A 22306-nucleotide genomic window follows, 5' to 3' on the forward strand; every position below is an offset into this window, starting at 1 on the left:
TAGGAAGAAAAAGAAGAAGACATTTTAAATTTGCTCAAAGGCTGTTTTTCTTGTAAAGAAAGGTGTATGTGTAACTATTATTTAGAATCCAATGTGGCTCGACAAAACAAAGGTTGAGAATAATGAGCTAGAGTCTAATATAATAGTGTGTACCTTGATGTTTTGTGTATTGTGCACTGGTATTCCACTGCTGAACTTGAGGCTGTGGAGGTTGAGGTCTCATCCCAGTTAATGGTCGTCCTGGAGGTATTTTCCCTTCAATATTCACCTTGTTCTCTTTACCTGAAATCAAATGTCATATTTATGTTTTGTATCAACAAACCGGCATATTTATGTTTCGTGGACGTTAAGAAAGCATTTGACATGGCCAAATTAAAATACGTTATCCATTTGTTATACTCAAGAGAGGTACCTCTAGACATAATTAAAATGATCGATAACATCTACCAACAACACAATAAAAATAAAAGTAGAAAATGAACTAACTGACCCAATTGAAGCCGACAATGGGATAAGACAGGGGGATTCCTTGAGTCTTTTATTGTTCAACCTGATCATGGATGAAATAATAAAAAAAGTAAGAACTGGTAAAAGAGGATACCAAATGGGAGAAAAATAACTTAAAATAATCTGCTATGCAGACGATGTAATACTAATCTCTCAAAGTGATGATGATTTACAACGTATGCTGCACGAATTTAATATAACCGCTAGAAAATTTAACATGTTAATTTCACCAAAAAAGACAAAATGCATGGTTATAACAGCAGATCCAGTAAGATGTAAATTAGAGCTGGAGTGTCAAATAATAGAGCAAGTGATGGACTTTAAATATCTAGGCATCACACTATCTATCTAAGGAAAGCTCGAAACGGAAGTGGAAGATCAAGTGAAAAGAGCAAACAGAGCCATAGGTTGCCTGAATGACACAATATGGAGAAATAAAAACATGAAATGAAAGGCAGAATTTACAAAACAGTCATCAGACCAATAATGACATACGCGGAAGAAACACAACCCGACAGAGAGGACAAAAATATTGGTCGAAACAATGGTCGATGAAAACCCTTCGAAAAATCGATGGTATGACACTATGGGACAGAGCTAGAAGTAAAGATATACGGAGGGGATGCAAGGTGGAGAACATTATAAACTGGGTAAGAAACAGAAGAGTAGAATGGAATTACCAGATAAGACGAATGACAACAAATAGAGTAGTAAGGACAGCGAGAGACGGTTCCCCAATAGGAAGACGATCAGTAGAAAGACCACGAAAACAGTGGAACGACAAGTTACTGGAGGCACATTGAAAAAACAGACAGTCATGTTCATACAAAATGAAGAAGAAGAAGATATTAATAACAAGTAATTGGACTTCATAAGTCCTAGGTTTTCATCCAACGTGACCGGAATTCAATATTTGAACTCTCTGTATACAGTTGAGTCCCTGAATATTTACCCGTGCGTCATCACTTAAGGTACTAGTACACTTTAGAAGACCAAAAACAATCATTTTTTCAAGAATTTTTCTCTCAGAACTTTTATTAAAAATGAAAATAAAACTTTTACAGGCAGGCTGAAAAGTTCGTAGGCTAACATAGAAAGAATTTTTTTTGATAAAATTTCATTTTATTATTCAAGATAGTTACCTTTGAGGGTGATACAACGATTATGGCGGTCATATAAGTTTTCAGTACCATTTTTATAATACAATTTGTCTTTAGCCTCAAAATAAGCCTCAGTTTCGGCGACTTACTCTTCATTGGTGCTAAATTTCTTTCCAGCGAGCATTATATTGAGGTCAGCTAACAGGTAGTAGTCGCCGGGAGCCATACCTGGTAATTCGAATACCAATTCATGAAATTTTGCCATCATTTTCATTAATTTGTTACACGGTGCGTTGTCTTGATGAAACGGCACTTAATTTTTCTTCAAATGGTGCCATTTTTACGCGATTTCGTCCTTCAAACGCCCCAATATCGCAATGTAATATTAGCTGTTAATAGTTTTTCTTTTAATTAATAAATGGAAAATAGTTTCTGTCCTTGTGGGATCGGTACTCACCGGAGGGACCGCAGACGTTCGGTAACAATTAGCGTCTCTTTGCAAAGACAATGACGTCGACTTTGCAAAGTAACAAGACACTTACTCAACACAAACACTACACATTACTCCCCTGACTTAGTGATAAGTTATACAATTACGTGGCTAAAGGTTCTAGTTCTAAACCAAAGCAAGAATCAGAGAAAAAAAAAAGTTTTTCTTTTCAAGATAGTCGATAAATATTATACCATGCGCATCCTAAAATACTGATGCCATAACCTTGCCAGCCGACTATTGCGTCTTTCCACGCTTTGGAGTCGGTTCATCACGTGCAGTCGACCCGGCAGACTGTCGATTGGACTCAGGTGTGAAATGATGGAGTCATATTTCATTCATGGTAATATATCGACACAAAAATTCGGTTTTATTACGATTGAATAGCTTCAAATACTTCCCAGAAACACCAATTCGTTGTTGTTTTTTATCGACTTTAAGCTCTCGCGGCACCCACTTTGCACATAGCTTTCGCATACCCAAATATTCATGCACAATATATCCAACACATTCCTTTCATATCTTTACAGTCTCAGCTTTCTTAAACAACTTCACTTTATGGTCATCCAAAATTATTTTGTGGACTTTTTTGATATTTTCATCGGAAACAGCCTCTTTGGGGCTTCCACTGCATGCATCGCCCTCGGTGCTCACTTCGCCTCGTTTAAACTAAAAGCAAACCATTTCTCAACGGTTGATTTTCCTGGTGCAGAGTCCGAATATTGTTTATTAAGCCAAGCTTCGGCTTTGGCAGTATTTTTTTCTCCAAAAAGCAATCAATTATTAAGGTACGAAATACCTTATTGTCAATTTTTTTAAAATAACATAAGTTGCTTCACTCAAAATGCTATATCTCATAAACTAATAGATCGATAGCTGTCAAATTTATAAACGCATCTTCTGAAGGGCTGACTAAAAATCATATGGATTTAATACCAGTAGCGCCATCTATGTAGCAGCCTACGAACTTTTCAGCCCGCCAATTAACTCTTACGAGATTACAAAAAATATATCTTTTTTCATTTATGCATGTACACTAATATTGTAGAGGGCGCAAAAGTCAAGGCCTCGAAAAATGATGGCGGACAGTTAATCTCAGGATTGGGATATCTGAAACAAAAAAATCGTACTGCATTTGAAAAAGGAAGGTTTCTTACGTGACAATTTACCAAAAAGATAAAAAATAAATATTTTTTAACCATGAAAAACTGAAGAAAAACGAGCGATTTTTTCACAAACATTTTTCAAATTTCCTTAAAATTATTTTTTGCGGAATTTTTCACTAACGGTGGTAAAATGTCACGTAAGAAACCTTCCTTTTTCAAATGCCTTACGATTTTTTTGTTTCAGAGATCCCAATCCTGAGATTAACTGTCCGCCATCGGAACTACTGTTTTTCGAGGCCTCGACTTTGGCGCCCTCTACAATATTAGTGTACGTGCATAAATGAAAAAAGATATATTTTTTGTATTCTCTAAGAGTTAGATATTAGTATGTAAAAATATGGTCATTATTAATAAAGGTTCTGAGAAAAAAATCTTGAAAAATGATTATTTTTGGTCTTCTAAAGTGTACTAGTACCTTAAAGCATACGAAATAAGTCGATGATAAGTCGGAAATTGAAATTTACTAAACGCAACAGCAAATCACTTATTTCGTATGCTTTAAATGATGAGACGGTAAAGATTCAGGGACTCAACTGTAACTTTGCGTTGATTGATACATACTTTTGTTAATTTTAAGTAATTTTTGCCACACTTTCGGTCATAACGTTTTAACATGGATCTGACTAATAGTATTTGGATAATTCTACTACATTAGATAATAATTACTACATTAGACAACAAACTAATTAGTTTATCTTATAACTATAATGTGGCAAAATAATAAAAAATGTTACAAAACAAACCATACCTTCATCTTTTTCAGCAGTCATTTTCCTTAATACAGAAGTAGGTGTAAAAGCCAATGGAGTAGGAGAGGTAACATTTTTTGTAGGAGCTTGATTTAAGCCATTACTTGGACTCTGTCCCCTTTGCAATTCTTGCTTCTTTCGATAGTTCTCTTGCTGTTCTTCGAGCTTTTTCTTTATCAACGCTCTCTGGAGAATGTTTTGAGTGTGGACTTGCAATTCTCTAGGGGATGGAATTCTTTGATGCATAGCTATATAAGAAAAGAAAGTTTAGTTAAAAAAATAATTAATAAAAGGCGTAAAATAATATTATGACATTGCAAGTAATTTACAGTTTTCTTTACATCACATTACATGAATAGTAAATTTGTTGTTTATTCAAAGTTGTTTTTTTTTAATAAATTGATTTATTGAGATCCCAAATTATGTGTCCTATATATCTTATTAAGGGTGAAAATGTTGTCTATCTACCAGTTTGTGCTATAACTTTTGAAAAAGACTTAGTCTTAAATCTTATAGACATGTTTCTCTTTGTACAAAGAAGAACTTAAGGCTTATGATTTTTAGTGGTATTTCATATTTATAATCTTTAAGATTTTCCACATCTGTACCTTATTTACACAGTCGAAGGCCTTTTCAAAGTCGATAAAACTCAAATCTATATCTTTATTAATTTGTACTCGTCTTCTATGACTTATGTTATTACATGTTTAACATATATTTCTTTGAGGTATTCCTTCCATATTTGTATTATTTCTTTCTCATTTTTTATTCTGTTTTCTTGTATATGTTTTACTTCAATTTTCCTGTTAGGTTTAGTTTGATTGTATATTGTGTTCGTAGGTAGTTTTCTTGCATTTCTTTCTCTCCTATAGTTAGCATCTCATTTATATAGTTTCTTTATTTTTGCTGGCTTGTTTTTACCATGTATTTCCTTTCAAATGGCCTTTCTTCTTCCGATCCTTCCTTTTGTAAGACCTCTTCTTTGATTTTCCTCCTTTCTTCTATAAGTTGTGTCGGATCTTTAATTATCCATTTTTTATTCTCTTCTTTTTAATCCGATTGTTTATTTTGCAGTATTTATTACAGTTTTTTGTGATACAGTTCGATTAATTGCCAGCTAATAGTTGAATATAATATCTCCTTTTCATTATTAATGCTGTTATCTTCATACTGTTTTTAAAATTTTAAACAATCACTAAAAAACATTCTAAATGAAAAGTTTATATAATTTTATAGTAAATTGTAAAATACCTACAATATCAAAGAGAGTCTAGTCAACTACTAGTGTAAAAAAAATACAGTGAACGTGTGTACCACTCACCAGGTACTGTCAACGTATTGGGACTTGTAGCCAATATTGGAGACACACAGTATGCTGCATGAAACAATATACTTCTGCTTCAACAGAAAACTGATTTTCAACATGCACGATACACGAATATACATATATAGCGGTGAAAAGAAAACAACAATGCGTGGGAGGTAGCGGGTTACAAATATATAGAAAGCTGGGCGTGCAGACACAAAAAGCTTTTTACATAGACAGTTGTGTTGTGTGGCAGCAAGGAATATTTGTTCTGAAGCTATTTTCTTGTGGCATTTTTATAATCAATTACTTTTAATGGGAAATAAGCCACAATTTTCCAAAAAAAAGATTTTACTAACGTTTCGACGCCCAATATACAGTGCTAGTCAAAAGTCCCCTATTATCCCCTATTATCTTTTGAACGGTTATACGTACAAAAGTGAAATTTGGAGGGGGGAAATAAACGGACATAAGCTCCTTAACTAGTCATGACAGGTGACGTAACAGTGACAGATGACGTTACAGAGCCACTGTGACCGATAATTTTAAATGGGACCTTATGGCAAGTGATACCTCGTTTGAAAGGTATTTAAAATACCTATTCAGCGATACTAATATTTTTGGGTGTAGGTGGATTTTTATTTTGGTGAATAAATTAAATAAATATAATATTGTAGTTTCTCATTTAATTAACAAAAATTCAAATGTCCGCCTATGGTTTCTTTGTCAAAAAATTTGACGTTTTTCAATTTTCTAGTAGTTTTTACGTAAACTTCAACACTTTTGACAAGTAATCATAGGCAGAATTTTGAATTTTTATTAATTAAATGCGAAACTACAATTTTATATTTATTTCATTTTTTCATCAAAATTAGCTTAAACTCAAACAAAATTAGTATAAATGAATAGGTATTTTCAATACCTTTCAAACGAGGTATCACTTGCCATAAGGTCCCATTTAAAATTATCTGTCACAGTGGCGCTGTAAAGTCATCTGTCACTATTACGTCATCTGTCATGACTAGTTAAGAAGCTTACGTCCGTTTATTTCCTCCCTCCAAATTTCACTACTATAGGTACAACCGTTCAAAAGATACGAGGGGGGGTACGGACTTTTGACTAGCACTGTATATTATTAATGTATTATAATACATTAATAATATACATTATTTTGTATTTTGACAACGACACCCGACTTGGGCGTCGAAACGTTAATAAAATCATTTTTGTTGTAAAATTGTGGCTTATTTCCCATTAAAAGTAAGGAATATTTGCTGTACTGCGAACATTCTACAGTAAAAAATGTAAGACATAATTTTAAAAATGTACTGGGCTTGTTTATTGTACGGACAATGCTCGTTTACTTGTACATGCTCGTTTGCATTATTTAAATCTTACACTTTTAACTCTTTTTCATCAAAATTTATGAAGAATAAAAAGCTGACTTTTTTCCATACTGCGTTATTTTCTTACAACAAAAAAATTTCAATGTAAGGGTGTCTCAAAGAAATGGATGTCATTAAAATGTGCAATTGTTTTAAACCACATCAGATTTGAATAAAATTAGTAATTAATTATCATTTATAATAGACACGGAAGAAACAAAATTGCAATTTCCCGGTTGGGAACCACAATCAGATTTTAGAATTTCTTAAAAAATAAAGTACAGAACATCAATTTTGAAATTTTTGAGAATGAAAGGGAATTTCGACTAAACTTATCTTCCCTTAGACTAGGTCCAGGTTCCCTTCTCGATTTTTTCTTAAAATTCGTGTCTACAATTATTATTGTTTGCTGTGGGCTTCAAACCCGATTTGACACAATAATGACCAAAATTCTTTTATTGGATGAGCTTGAGAGACATCTGGAGGGTTACCTTCCCTTAGAGAATCAGTTATTCTGTCCCCATCATTCCTGAGTTCTGAGTCATAGCACGCAACAAGATTTTATCCTTGTTTTTCCATATTTTTTGTTAATAGTTATCACCGTTATTGAAGACATTAGCGAGGTATATAAATTAGCAACTACTTAGATCTGGTGATCGTTTGAGTGCACACCGTGTTGGTCTGTCTATAATCATTACCTTGTCTTGGATTATTCATTCTTAATCCACGTTCCTCTTTTCATGGTACAGAATTCGAAAGACTATTTAGTATAAAAGGAACAATAAAAAACTCTTAGACAGCAGTGGAATCCCAGATCGCATTGGAATACCTAACTTGTTTGGGGAATCTGCATCAATGGTACATAGGTACTGAGCTGAATTTCGCACTTTCGAAAAGGTATGAACAAACTACAGTATTGTGCTAATAGTCTAAGATCCGAATAGGACGAAATGTATCAATCTGCTTGCCGGATGAAACATTTTTTTTTATTAAATTTCATACATATACAAACACGACCAGCAAGGGTTGCCTATCAAAATCGTGTCATAGCTATCCTTAAGGGGGGGCGTAGTGGTTGAAATCAACATTTTAAGCACATTTTTGTGAATTTTTTTGAAAGTATGGGAGAATAATTTTGTTTTTAAATTAAATAAGCATATTAAGTATAATTCAAAGAATATTAAAAAAAAGTCAAGAAAAAATATTGAAAAATAAGCTAACGGTGGCAAATTTTTAAAGACACCTTAAAAAAACAATGAATTTTGCGGTGGACATAAGAATTTATCATTGGATCATGGTAGACAAAGAATTCAAAAAGATTTTATTAGCTTACGAGTTTCTCGGGGTAACGCTGTTAAGTTTCTTTTAGTAGTTCTAATGATCTTTGACTTTTTGGTATCACTCAGAAGTCAAAACAACAAAATTTTTTACGGAAAAAAGGGTGAAAATCAAAATATTTATTATTGTTAAACAAAATATAAGCATAAAACAAAAAATATCTCAACAGTGTTACCTCAAGGAATGCCTAAAAAAATATGAACAAAATTCCAGCCGAGTCGGTCAAGTAGTTTTTGAGTTACAATGTCTACAGGCTATGAAAAAAACAGTTTTGAGAAAAACGCTTTTAAAGTATTGTCAACTTCTATTTTCAATTTTTTTTTGTCTGTCAAATCGTACAGTGATGCACACCGGAATATGTTTTTGAATCGCGGGGTAATTTACAAAAGAAAATGAGAACAGCTGTTAACCGTTTCTCACTACGCCCAAGCGCGCTGGCGCGAAGATGATGCAAAGCGAGTCGAAGGTAGGGAGATAGTGTTGAATATCCCTAGGCTGTAGACATTGTAACTCAAAAACTACATACTTGACCGACCCACCTGGAAATTTGTATATATTTTCTTTAGACATTCCTTGAGCTAACGCTGTCGATAAATTTTTTGTTTTATGCTTATTTTTTATTTAACAATAATAAATATGTTGATTTGCGCCCTTTTTTGTGCAAAAAATTTCGTTGTTTTGATTTCTGAGTGATACCAAAAAGCCAAAAATCGTTAAAACTAAAAAAACTCGACAGACATCTTGACAAACATATAAGCTAATAAAATCTTTTTGAATTTTTTGTTTACCATGATCCAATTATAAGTTCGTATGTCCACCGCAAGAAGCTACATAGAACAGCAAATACGAGTAATGGAAATAAGTGGCGAGAGGAATCAAATAAGAAAATTCTTTAGGGAAGTGAAGACAGTCAGACAAGGTGGAAATGTTGGGGTAACACAAGCTATGAGAAATGAAGCAGGTGAACTGATAATGATGGAAACAGAAATCGTAGAGCGATGGAAGGAATACTTTCGGAATTTACTAAATATTGAAAGTGAGATGGAGGAATCAGAGACTACATTTCATTCTGCAGATGTGGAAATACCACCACCAACACTCCAAGAAGTAAAGAATGCAATAGCATCTCTTAAAGATCACAAAGCACCAGGAAATTATGGTATAAATGGAGAATTGATAAAAAAAAGGAGGAAACGTTTTACATCAAAAATTGTATGACATTATTCTCAGAGTATGGCAACAGCAGAAAATGCCTAGAGAATGGAATGGAAGCGTTATAATACCCATACATAAGAAGGGAAATAAAGAGCAATTCCTAAACTACAGAGGCATATCGCTTATTAGTACAGCGTATAAGATTCTATCAATTATCTTACTAAAGAGACTCACTCCGTATTCGGAAGATATTCTAGGCGACTACCAATGCGGCTTTCGAAGTGGAAGGTCAACAATAGATCAAATATTTACCATCCGACAAATATTAGAAAAAAACTGGGAATTCAATCGAGATGTACACCAAATCTTCGTAGATTTCCAGTAAGCATATGACTCGATAAAAAGAAGCAGACTATGGCTAGCAATGCTAGAAATGGGAATACCAAGAAAATTAGTGCAGCTCACTAAAATGTGCGTGGCAGACTCATATGCACAGGTAAAGATAGGAAACAGAACATCGATGCCATTTAGTATAACATCAGGGCTTAGACAAGGAGACCCTTTATCACCATTGCTATTCAATTTGGCTTTAGAATACGCAATAAGTAAAATATCGTCTGAACTAACAAGGGGATTCGCAAATCGAGGATCAAAACTATTGTTGGCCTTTGCCGATGATCTAGATGCAGTCGCTTATTCTACAAGAGACGTAAGAGAGGTGTTTTCACAGCTCGAGGAGGAAACAGGTAACCTGGGCCTTCGAATAAATGAAGAGAAGACGAAATATATGCTGGTGACCAAAAATCCAAGACCAAGAGTTAGGCAGAACGTAACTATTAATGACCACAACTTTGAAGTAGTAAAAGAGTTTAAATATCTGGGAGCAGTAATCACAGAGGACAATCACATAGAAAAAGAGGTCTCAGCAAGAATAGCTGCAGGAAATAGAGCATTATACTCCCTATCATCATTATTAGGATCTAAGCTGCTGAAAAGACAATCTAAATTAAGACTGTACATGTCAATTATTCGCCCATTTGTTACATATGGGAGTGAAACATGGACTCTACATCAGCGAGAAATAAATAAATTGCTGATATTTGAAAGGAAAGTCCTCAGAATGATATTTGGTCCTCAAAGAGATGAATTGACAGGAGAGTGGAGAAGGCGTCGCAATGCTGAATTGGTGACTCTGTATGGTACTGAAAACATCGTCAGACATATAAAAGCTAATCGGATAAGATGGGCAGGTCATGTAGTAAGATCAGAGGAAGACAGAGTGCTAAAGACAGTGTTCTTCGAGAGACCAGACGGTAGAAGATCAGTGGGCCGTCCCAGAAAAAGATGGAAGGATGATGTTGAAACCGATCTATCTAGGATTGGGGTACAACAATGACAAATCGAAGCGCAAGATCGCAGACGATGGAGGGCCATAGTGGATGCGGCGAAACTCACCCCGAGTTATAAAGCCAGTCAAGAAGAAGAAGAAGATGTCCACAGCAAAACCCATTTTTTTTTCGAGGTGTCCTTAAAAATTTGCCACCCTTGGCTTATTTTTTTAATATTTTTCCTTGAATTTTTTTTTGAGTATTCTTTGAATTACACTGAATACGCTTATTTAATTTAAAAATAATTTTATCATACTTTCAGAAAAAATTCACAACAATGTGCTTGAAATGTTGATTTGAACCCCTACGCCCCCACCCCCCTGAAGGATAGCTATGACACGATTTTGATAGGCAACCCATGCTGGCCGTGTTTGTCTATGTATGAAATTTAATAAAAAAAATGTTTCATCCGGCAAGCAGATGGGTACATTTCGTCCTCCTATTCGGATCTTAGACTATAATTAATGGAATCATTGTGACATTTTTCAATATTTACAGTTGGCAGTCAAGAAAATGTTTTGGGGATGTTTTTCATACATGGGGGGTTGGATCTTTGGTATCAATAGAAGGCATGATGAACAGTCAAAAATACAAATCCATGTTGGAACAGCGTTTGGACACAGAACTCCAAAAATGTCTGCCCCAAGGAGGAGCGATTCTTCAGGACTCTGCTCTCTGTCACAAGTCAAAGCAAATGATGGAATTTTTCAAAAATAAGAACATTAATGTTTTAGGTTGGCCCGGTAATTCGCCAGACCTCAACCCCCATGAAAATTTATGGGCCATTTGCAAAGCTAGACTGCGCAAAATCGACTATAAAACAAAAATAAAAATAAAAGAAGCGGTAATTCAGGTTTGGTTTCGAGATGAAAGGATATCTGGGAACTGTCAGAAGCTCGTAGAATCTATGCTAAAACAGGTAAAAGTAGTAATTGCAGCCAAAGGGGGACATATTTCCTACTAAATGACCTAAGTTCACCTTTATAGTTTTGTCAAAATATATATTTTTTTTCTAAATAAACCGATTTTTCGTTTAAACAGCCTATTATTCCATTAACTCGCACAGTACTGTACAAATTAAACACGAAAAGGCTTTTGTTTTCAATATTTCCATAAAATTTATTATAAATTAATGCCACTACAGCTGTTTCGGCAGAATGCCTGTCTCAATGTTATTGGAAATTTCATAAAATTGATTTGGTTGTTTAAATAGTTCGAAATCATGTCGAACATGTGTCGAACATGTGAATCATGTTGTTCCTTGCTATCGAAATCCACATGTGGCGCGATAAAGAGAATGGGACGCTTACCACTTACCACTAAATCCAAAAGATTCTACCCCTATGGCATAAGAAAAACAGAATGAGATGCATCTCACACTCGAATGGGTACAGACGTGTAATAGTTAGCCAATTCGCTCGTTTGATTTTTCGATCGTTGTGTCTCCAGCCAGAGGCGAAATAGTGTGGACTTCGTCGATGATGTCCTGATTGTAAGTACCTTGTATTTTTACCTTGTATTTTTTTGTTACCTATATATCTCCTTTGTTTCGTTTTTTGAAATATTTACCAATCAAACCAATTTAAATAAGTGTACATTGTATTGCGCCTATTGAGAAAGTCCACTTTCTTTCCATATTTATTAGCTATTCGAAGGCATCAGCAGGTTTTGTAATTAGTTTATTGTTTGTTTTGATTTTATTACTCGTTTCGTTCAATACCTGCTAGTAAACAAACAAATGTGTTTTTACTATGCGTCTACACTTTAAGGTACTAGTACACTTTTGAAGACCAAAAATATTCATTTTTTCTCAAAAGCTTTATTAAAGTGAACATAAAACTTTTTACACATTAATATCTAACTCTTAGAGAGTACAAAAAATATGTCTTTTTTCATTTATGCATGTACACTAATATTGTAGAGGGCGCAAAATCGAGGCCTCGAAAAATGATGGCGGACAGTTAATCTCAGAATTGGGATATCTGAAACAAAAAAATAGTACTGCGTTTGAAAAATGAAGGTTTCTTACGTGACAATTTACCACAATTTGACAAAAAATAAAAAATAAATATTTGTTAACCATGAAAAATTGAAGAAAAACGAGCGATTTTTTAACAAAATTTTTTTAAATTTCCGTAAAATCTTTTTTTGGTGAATGTTTCACTAACGGTGGTAAATTGTGACGTAAGAAACCTTCCTTTTTCAAATGCCGGATGAGTTTTTTGTTTCAGAGATCCCAATCCTGAGATTAACTGTCCGCCATCGGAACTACTTCTTTTCGAGGCCTCGACTTTGGCGCCCTCTACAATATTAGTGTACGAGCATTAATTAAAAAAGATATATTTTTTGTACTCTATAAGAGTTAGATATTAATATGTAAATAGCTATTTGTATAACAAGGGAGGAAAGTGCTACTTTTTCTCCCGAGAATGAAGAATCATTCAAGGGAGAAAAAGGCACTTTACTCCCATGTTATACATATAGTTTTTCCACCTTCCTCAAATAACAAGTCATTTTTTCATTTTTACTTAATTTATTTATGTAACTAACCAACAAAATTTATTAGAACTAAAACTAACAAGTAGGTACAATAAAACTGTCAACTGTCAAATATAAGTCAAATTATTAATGTAAACATTGTTAAATCAAAATAACAATTTACTGTTTTTTACCATTCTGCAAAATACGGAGTGTTTTATAAATAAACGTTAACATGTATAGATACTTAGTAATAGAAAATAGATATTGTACAGGGCGTCAATAAGTTATATTTCATGAATGAAATACCATGACGTCACTTTTACTTTTCCTCCCTAGGGAGGAAAAATATTTTCCTCCCTAGGGAGGAAAAGTATAACTTTGCTCCCTACAATCAGGTACGGAAAAGTATACTTTCGGTAGAGGTAGGTGGAAAAAGTTTTATCTTAATTTTTAATGAAGGTTCAGAGAAACAAAATCTTGAAAAAATGCTATTTTTGGTCTTCTAAAGTGTACTAGTACCTTAAAGTCTCTAACTGAAAGAATTGAGAATTGGGGAGCTGTTTGTCTCAAGTTGGTCATTCAGAATTAAATCTGTATTTTCTAATTTATTAATTTCCATAGATTCTAATAAAGACAGCGTAGGGCCTTTTTTGAGTATGAAGACGTTGATACTGTTCATTAAAAGAATGATTATGATCTAAAAGATGAAGTGTATACGTAGAATCTCTTCCTATTATTAAAAACCCTTTTGTGTTCTGCTATACGTTTGTCAAAGGTTCTACCAGTTTGACCGATGTAAGTTTTTGTCAACATATGTCAGTTTGTATACACCACTCTGTAACTGCTTTTTCTTTTGGCTCTTATTGTTCTTAGGGCCGGTTGTTCGAACGCTAATCAACAATGATCACTATCAAATATTTAATTACTGTCAAAACTGTCAATGTCAACTTTGGTTGGATTGCTGAAAACGCATATGATTATAAATTATGAGATTAGTTAATCAATTAACATAACAATTATTAACATAATTGATTAACTAATTTAATAATTGTTCATCAATAATTATGTTTTCAGCAATCCAATCAAAGTTGACATTGACAGTTGTGACAGTAATTAAATATTTGATAATGATCATTTTTGATTAGCGTTCGAACAACCGGCCCTTAATGTATTTACAAATCATGTTATGTACAAATCATGTATTGATGTCCAATGATCGAAGAGAGCATGAAACTTGAAGAAAGAGACTCATGCATTTTGCATTTATTCAAATCAGTTGCTATCTAGAGTCCATATTATAAGGTTCTAACCTCAGGACCAGCAACCAACAGTGTGGGGAAGTCCTACATTATCGTCATGTAAAATCAAGGAAAAGTTTAAACATCACACTTTCATCCAGATATTTAAGTGTTTCAAAGCATGTACACCTGTAAAGAGCACTGATGATGGAATTATTATTCCGAAAACGTTCTGTGGTGTAACCCAAAAGAGTCTTTTCTAATATAATTTTAAATATATAAAGGATTTTGATTAATTTTTTGTGATTAATGGTATACAGCCCACTACAGGAAATTCTTTTTCCTTGTGGATTTCATGCATTTTAATATCTTGTCAACGTTATGCCAATTAAGAAAAAAAGCAAATAAAGAAAATAATATATTTTATATGTCTAAAGTAGAGAAAGATTTGTTAAAACACGATAATTGTGGTATAGTAGTAGGCTTAATTTTGAGACACCCTTTCAAATCAATTGACCACACAAAGAGGAGCTCAAAGAGATCAGGAAAAGCAACAAAACACGTGCAAGGCTATGTACACTGCGTTGTACAAATACATCCTGCAGCCCTGCAACTCACCGTTGGGGGGAAGGGGCGACACTCGCAATTGTTGTTGCTGTTGTTGCTGCTGCTGCTGCTGAAACATGTGATGTGGCGGTACCGGACTGAGTACCCTGGGACTGGGGCCGAAACCGCCGCCCCCGTGGTACTTTAATACGTTTATCAACATTTCCCTATGACGAGGTTGTAGCGCTGGGTTAGCCAGCTGTTGGTAGAGATGTTGGGTGGTGATTTCACCCCGTTTCAAACCTTTATTTTAAAACGGTATAAAAATTTCAGAAAAAATGTCTACATAGTGTAAAAATGTTTAAAAAATTTTAAATTTAACGGGAAGAAACGAATATGCATATGCTCCTGGGAAAAATTAACGCAGCACTGTGTTAAGGCCATCGGTACATAATTCGCAAATATTTTACGGCTATCCCTACTTTTTCTGTCTTTACACGGCAAATTACGTGTAGTAAAATTCACACTGGTATGGATATGTAAACATTACTAGAATGTCATTCTACTTGAAAATGTCATTAACTTAAAGAGATGGCTTTTGAATGTTCTTGGATAACTGTTATTTGTATAATTGCAAATAATTAATTCAGTTAATAAATGTGATAATTGTTTCACTAACTATGTGTATTCAGTGATTGTAATAATTTATATGTAAAACAAAAACTAATACTCAATCGAGAAAAGAGGAAAAGTGTTAAAGTGATTTTTTAATAATATATTGTTACTATGGAACGCTTACAATTTTGAACATCTTTAACAACAAAATACTTGGATCACAGAATATATTATCCTGATGTATTTTCTGCTTGGATCTTCCACAAATAATACACAATAAATAACTTTTTATTAAGTTCACGTCTTAAATCAATTATTTATCAAATACACTATCAATATTATTTAATCAACAACTCAAAATATTCCCGATGCCATGTCAAATATTAAAAATTGTCACTGATTGTCACTGTCTGACTGACAATATTCTTTTCGACTGAGTGCGTTGTAAGACAAAGATTTGGAAAATATTACCATGGTTTGGAAAATATTACCACGGACTTGTGTTCATGCTTTTCGAATCCTGAAAAAAACAATAAATATTTTTAAAAATTTAAACGCAGAATGAAAGACTAAATTATTACCGAGGGCCGAAAGTCCCTTAGAATAAATAAAAAGTTTATTTTGAATGAGATATTTGAAATTAAAAATCACACTAAATTTCCTCTTAATTTTTCACTCCTGTAACTTATTAAAACAAACATTATAGAAGTTCTTAGGGACTTTCGGCCCTCGCTAATAACGTAATCTTTCATTCTGCGTTTAAATTTTTCAAAAATACTTATTAGTTTTCTTAGGATTCGAAAAAATGAATCCCCATTTGAATAGCATTGCAGCCGAACATACATACCCATCCCCTTAAAACTAGCTGAATTAGAAGCCACAGTTAGGATGCAGGGTTGGTCTTACGACGCGCAGGGATGCCACTCATGTCGGCATAGTGGTAGGTGCGTGGTAGTTTGGCAACAGACTGAGAAATCACCGGTCCTGTTCGTACGGTCCTGTACGGCCGTTCTCCCGTAAGAAATACATTGCCTTATGCTACCTGCACTGCACACTAACTGTGGCTTTTAGTATAGTGACTAAGTTTTATATTATACAGTGATGAGCGCGTTAATAACCGGCAATATAACGCAACAGATCAACAACATAATGCGTTGTGAAAAAAAAAGAGATGGGAAATTATCGGTATTAACCTATAAAACATGACCACTTAAATAGTTTCCTACTTTGAAACGTTAGCTTTTTTTAGTTCGACTGACACAAATAAACGTCAAAGTATGACAATCTAGTAGCCTGAATCGGTATTCCTGTTTAATTTTTAAATTAGTTTTTAAATAAAAATATTTTAAAAATTAAAGTAAAATTATTAACTCATTAATCATAATCATTGTTTATACAGGATAGTTGGTCAGCACAATAGGAAAATTTGTTTGATTCAAATTGAGACAGTCACTAGATGTCCCCACAATTTCTGTCAGGGTCGCAACGTCAAAATGCATAGACACCAAGTTGGATACGATCCTATTCATAAAACCCCAACTCGCATACATATTAAGAAAAATCAATATACAGGGTGAGTCATGAGGAACTGTACATACTCCTACCTCGTATAGAGGCCCCTATGGGGAATAACAAATGACCATTAAAAAGTGTCTGCTCCCATTGTTTAATAATATACAGGGCGAGTTTCGCATTTTGACAGAAATTTTTATTCGTCATAATTTTTGAACGGTCAGATCGATGTGTCTCTTATTTTGGTCAATCGTTACACTATTGCCACCTAATCAACTGATTTATTCAAACTAGAAAAAAATCAGGTCCGGCTTTAAAAAAATTAGTTCGTTTGGGTCTTAGAAAAAATTTCACCCTGTATAAGCTTTTTGAAAACTATAATATGAATTTTACAAATTAGACAAATAGGCAATTAAAATAACATATTTATTTTTTTCCGCACACGATTGCTTAATTTTTTATAAAAAAATCAAATTTGATTATGAATTAAAAGTTTGGTGAACCATAGATTTAACAAAATTAACTTTTATTACCAAAATTAATTTTTTTTGAACAAATATTTAATTTATGTTACCACCAGTCAACTGATTTATTCAAACAAGAAAAAAATCAGGCCCGGATTTAAAAAATAAGTTCGTTTTGGTCTTAGAAAAAAATTTCACTCTGTATACGCTTTTTGAAAACTCTAATATGATTTTTACAAATTAGACAAATGGGCAATTAAAATGGCATATTTATTTTTTTTCCCACGCGATTACTTAATTTTTTATAAAAAAAATCAAATTTGACTATGAATAATTTAAAGTTTGGTAAAGTGAACCATAGATATAAAAAAATAACTTTTATTACAAAAATGAATTTTTTTTTAACAAATATTTAATTTATGTTATCACCCAATCAACTGATTTATTCAAACTAGAAAAAAATCAGGCCCGGATTTAAAAAATTAGTTTGTTTCAGTTTTGCTTTTGGGGAAAAAAATTTCACCTTGTATACGTTTTTTGAAAACTCTAATATGATTTTATAAACAAGACAAATAGGCAATTAAAATTGCATATTTATTTTTTCCCCACACGATTACTTATTTTTTTATTAAAAAATCAAATTTGACACTTCTTTTGGACTCTATAGTTTAACACAGACGTGATCAAATTGATAAATTTTAAATTTTTCCACCTAAATTTTGCGATTTACAAGTTTGCAACTTTTACAAGAAGAAGACTGAAAGTCTACAACAATTTTCATAGTCTTCACAATGGTGAGAGGTATGTGCTGTAAAAATTTCAGAAAAAAAATATTAAAATGGAACAGAGTTGTAGCGAGTTAAACCGTGAGTTCATTTTTTTTTCATTTTTAGGTTAAAATTCCGATTTTGACAAATTTGATTTTTTAATAAAAAATTAAGTAATCGTGTGAGGAAAAAAATAAATATGCCATTTTACTTGCCTATTTGTCTAATTTGTAAAATTCATATTAGAGTTTTCAAAAAGCGTATACAGGGTGAAATTTTTTCTAAGACCCAAACGAACTAATTTTTTTAAAGCCGGACCTGATTTTTTTCTAGTTTGAATAAATTAGTTGATTAGGTGGTAATAGTGTAACGATTGGCCAAAATAAGAGATACATCGATCTGACCGTTCAAAAATTATGACGAATACAAATTTCTGTCAAAATGCGAAACTCGCCCTGTATATTATTAAACAATGGGAGCAGACACTTTTTAATGGTCATTTGTTATTCCCCATAGGAGCCTCTATACGAGGTAGGAGTATGTACAGTTCCTCATGACTCACCCTGTATAAGGAAGAATATATTTAGAAATTGAATTAATGATGTGATGCTATTATAATGTATGAGTAGCATGACACCATTAATTCTATTTCTAAATATACTCTTCTATACAGTGATGAGCGCGCTAGTAACCGGCAAAATAGCACAAAAGATGGAAAACGTATTAAGTTGTGAGATAAAAAGACATGAAACTAGTAGAGTTGGGATATTTAGGGATATTAACCTACTAATTTACATTATATATTGATTGTTTCCCACCTTTAGACGTATTGCACGAGTTTGGCAACTACCACTGTCACAGTGACAGTTTTGGTTGACGTACTGCTCTGATACGTGTAAAGGTGGGAAACAATCAATATAATGTAAATTAATAAGTTAATATCGCTAAATATGCCCACTCTACTACTTTCATTTCTTTTTATCTCACAACTTAATACGTATTCCATATTTTGCGCTATTTTGCCGGTTATTAGCACGCTCATCACTGTATATTTATTTTTCTTAATATGTATGCGAGTTGGGATGTTATGAATAGGATCGTATCCAACTTGGTATCTATGCATTTTGACGTTGCGACCCTGACAGAAATTGTGGGGACATCTGGTGACTGTCTCAATTTGAATCAAACATATTTACCTATTGGGCTGACCAACTATCTCCCTATATAAACAATGAATTTTTGTTTTTGATTTATTTATGGACAGCCTTGCTTCCAAACTCACTCATTATATTCGTTCTAACAGCTCCGTCAAAATTATTTAAAATTAAAAAAAGTGTAAATGTCACGTTAACGTCATACGTATGACTAAAGTCAACTAGCTCTTAGCTAACGTCAAAAAGGTGGGAAATTATCGTAAGTGGTAATGTTCTATGGTTAATACCGATAATTTCCAACCCCTACAAGTTTCATTTCTTTTTATCTCACAACTGAATATGTTTTGAATATGAAATTAACCGGTCTACATAACCTCAAACATGACCGAAAATCGCTATTTTTGCACTTTTAGGTTTAGGTATCTCAGAAACCTGAGCCAATTCGGCAGCTCAGATTTGTATTCTGTGCACCAACAACCTTCGGAAAAGTATAGTCTCCTTTGTGGGTCTCATAGTGAACAGCCTGTGTAATATATATTTATAAAAAATAGTGGTGGTGTGTTAACTTTTGGCCAGGAGTATAACTTCTGTTGGTATATTCTCGAAACCAATTTTTAAATGTATTTCTATTGTAAAAAAATATGTATATCATAAAATTGCTGATGTGAGCTTTGGTTTATGCATAAAATTCGGATATGGTTGGCACATTTAGATGGCCTTTATGCTATGCTGCTAACACTATCTAATACAAACATTCAAATAACTCAGGGAGAAGAAAAACGCGTGCATCGTAGAAAATAGCGGACCTTTGGAAAACCAATTGCTAAAAGGGCCAAATGAAACTAGAAAGTTCTATCTATACTATAACATCCTAAATAAGACAAGAAAATATTAAAACCTCGGCTGACGATGTGACAAAAATGGACATATAGTTAGTACCAGTGACGCAGTATAAAGCAGATGGGTTGAGCACTTTAAACAACTACTTGGTGCCGATGTGGAAAATGATTCGTCACTCCAAAGACTAAGAAATATTACCAACGAAGAACCTTCTTCAATATTGGAAGTTAAAGACGCAATCAGACACTTCAAAAATAACAGATCCCAGGAATGGACTGTATCCTTTCAGAGTGACATGGAGATAACTACATTATGCACAAAATTCACAACATAATAGTCAAAGTCTAAGAAGAACAAATACCAGAGGAATGGTGCACTGGAATCATATATCCACCGCATAAAAAGGGAGAATAGTTGGAATGTCAAAAAATTATAGGAGTAGCTCCCGGAGCGAACCAAGGCCGGTGAGAGAAACCCTGTCTGCGTAAAGATTAAGTAGGTGTACGGCCGACGAGAGCGTCTTGTCACCGGTCATGGTTCGTTCCGGGAGCTGTAATTCTTCTGAACATAACATACAACATATTCTCCAACATCATGTATTGCCTTTTATGTATGTACGTCGAAGAACTCCTTGGTGAATATCAAAGCGATTTTAGGCCAGATAGATCAACAATCAACCAGCTTTTTGTGCTAAGTCCAAATGAATTTAATATTGATACATTTGATCTGGTTGTGCTAAGCATAATAGCGTACTAAGATGAAATTATATGAAGCCATGAATGCACTTAACATTCCCCATAAATTAATAAACAACTGTGAGGTAAGTGACCAGCAGAGTGCAAATACAAGGCGATCTGTCCCAAGGCCCAAGCCTTCAAAACATACGCAGGGTCACGACAGGGAAACGTGTTGGCGTGACAGAATTGGAAGAAATTAGGGGCCTATGTTCAACTTTATACGAATAAGGCTGGCTACACCATTCTATTGCTTCTTGCTGGTAGCAAATTAATAATTTTTGTTACGCCAGTTAATATTCTAAAAAGATCTATAGCTGAAGATCGTAATTTTTATGGTTATGAAAAATTTAATTTTAAAATTCCATCTTATAGTCTTGGAGGTAGTGTCAAATTTTTACGGTGATTTTGGCACGGATTCTGTGAATTTATTTTGGTAGATAGTACTTGTTTGATAACGAAAACGTCTGTCAGCCGGCGCGACTCCGGGTCTTTTAGACAGGAAAAAATATGTAAAGCGGGCCATTCACGATCTGATTTGTAGTACCTCTAGTGGTACGACTTTCGATGTTGGATCTAAAATCAGACCGTGAATGGGGCGGTTGGGTTAGTGGTACCACTAGTGGTATTACTAAGAAAGTTGGAGCGTGAATGCTGATGTTGGATGTTGGGTTAAAAATTTCCACTACACTGTGAGTCATAAGTTATTAACTTAATGGATATAGAAATGTATGCTCATTTTCATAGTTGATTTTTTCGTGAACGGATTAACGGATTTCGCTAATTTTTTTTATTATTTTAGATTTTTCTGTAGTATACACAGTTTTGCAAATATTTAATTAAACTTCTTTTTTGTACTTATACCGGGTGGAAGAAAAGTAATATTTTTCTTATGTTAAGTTTGAAACACCCTGTGGGGGGAACGAGGTACAAATCTGTGTATAGATCGGAATCGTATTGTAGTCTTATGTTTTGTGAACATTTTGTTTTTTGAATCTCCCTGATATCTTTAGCTTTTTAAAGATAAAGAAAATAACAAAGAAAATAGGTGGTTTTAAATTAACACTAAAAAATAACATAAGAGAGACGAGATTGTTTAATGGAGGCTCTATGATGTTTTGGGGTGGAATTTCCCTGAAAGTAATACGGATTCGGTGTCTACCTGGACGCTCTTTAAATATCGAGAGGTACATTACACATATTCTTTTTCTTTGAACACTCTTTTTCTTTCGCACTATATATAGGAAATAATTTCGTCTTAGTGGTATGATAAGACATGACCTCCTCACGTATCGCAGTCGTCAGTTAAAACACATTAAAAAGAAAAAACCGTCTAGTTTCTTTGTTATTAAAGATATCAGAAAAATTAAA

The 22306-nt window shown here is 33.6% G+C and overlaps 1 protein-coding gene across 5 annotated transcripts in view; it reads right to left on the reverse strand.

Annotated features, from left to right (window-relative positions):
* LOC126879916 (eukaryotic translation initiation factor 4E transporter-like) overlaps positions 1 to 22306 on the reverse strand; it is a 98908-nt gene that overhangs the window by 16888 nt on the left and 59714 nt on the right. For 3 of the 5 annotated variants that reach the window (XM_050643260.1, XM_050643259.1, XM_050643263.1), the window contains exons 10-13: positions 14922 to 15152; positions 5334 to 5387; positions 4012 to 4260; positions 154 to 282 (exon numbers count right to left, since the gene is read on the reverse strand). In XM_050643260.1, coding sequence (XP_050499217.1) covers positions 154 to 282; positions 4012 to 4260; positions 5334 to 5387; positions 14922 to 15152 — 663 coding nt within the window. The remainder of the gene's footprint in view (positions 1 to 153; positions 283 to 4011; positions 4261 to 5333; positions 5388 to 14921; positions 15153 to 22306) is intronic. The other 2 variants (XM_050643261.1, XM_050643262.1) reach the window with 2 other exon arrangements.

The sequence above is a fragment of the Diabrotica virgifera genome, chromosome 2 (genome assembly GCF_917563875.1).
Source record: "Diabrotica virgifera virgifera chromosome 2, PGI_DIABVI_V3a".
Lineage (NCBI taxonomy): Eukaryota > Metazoa > Arthropoda > Insecta > Coleoptera > Chrysomelidae > Diabrotica > Diabrotica virgifera.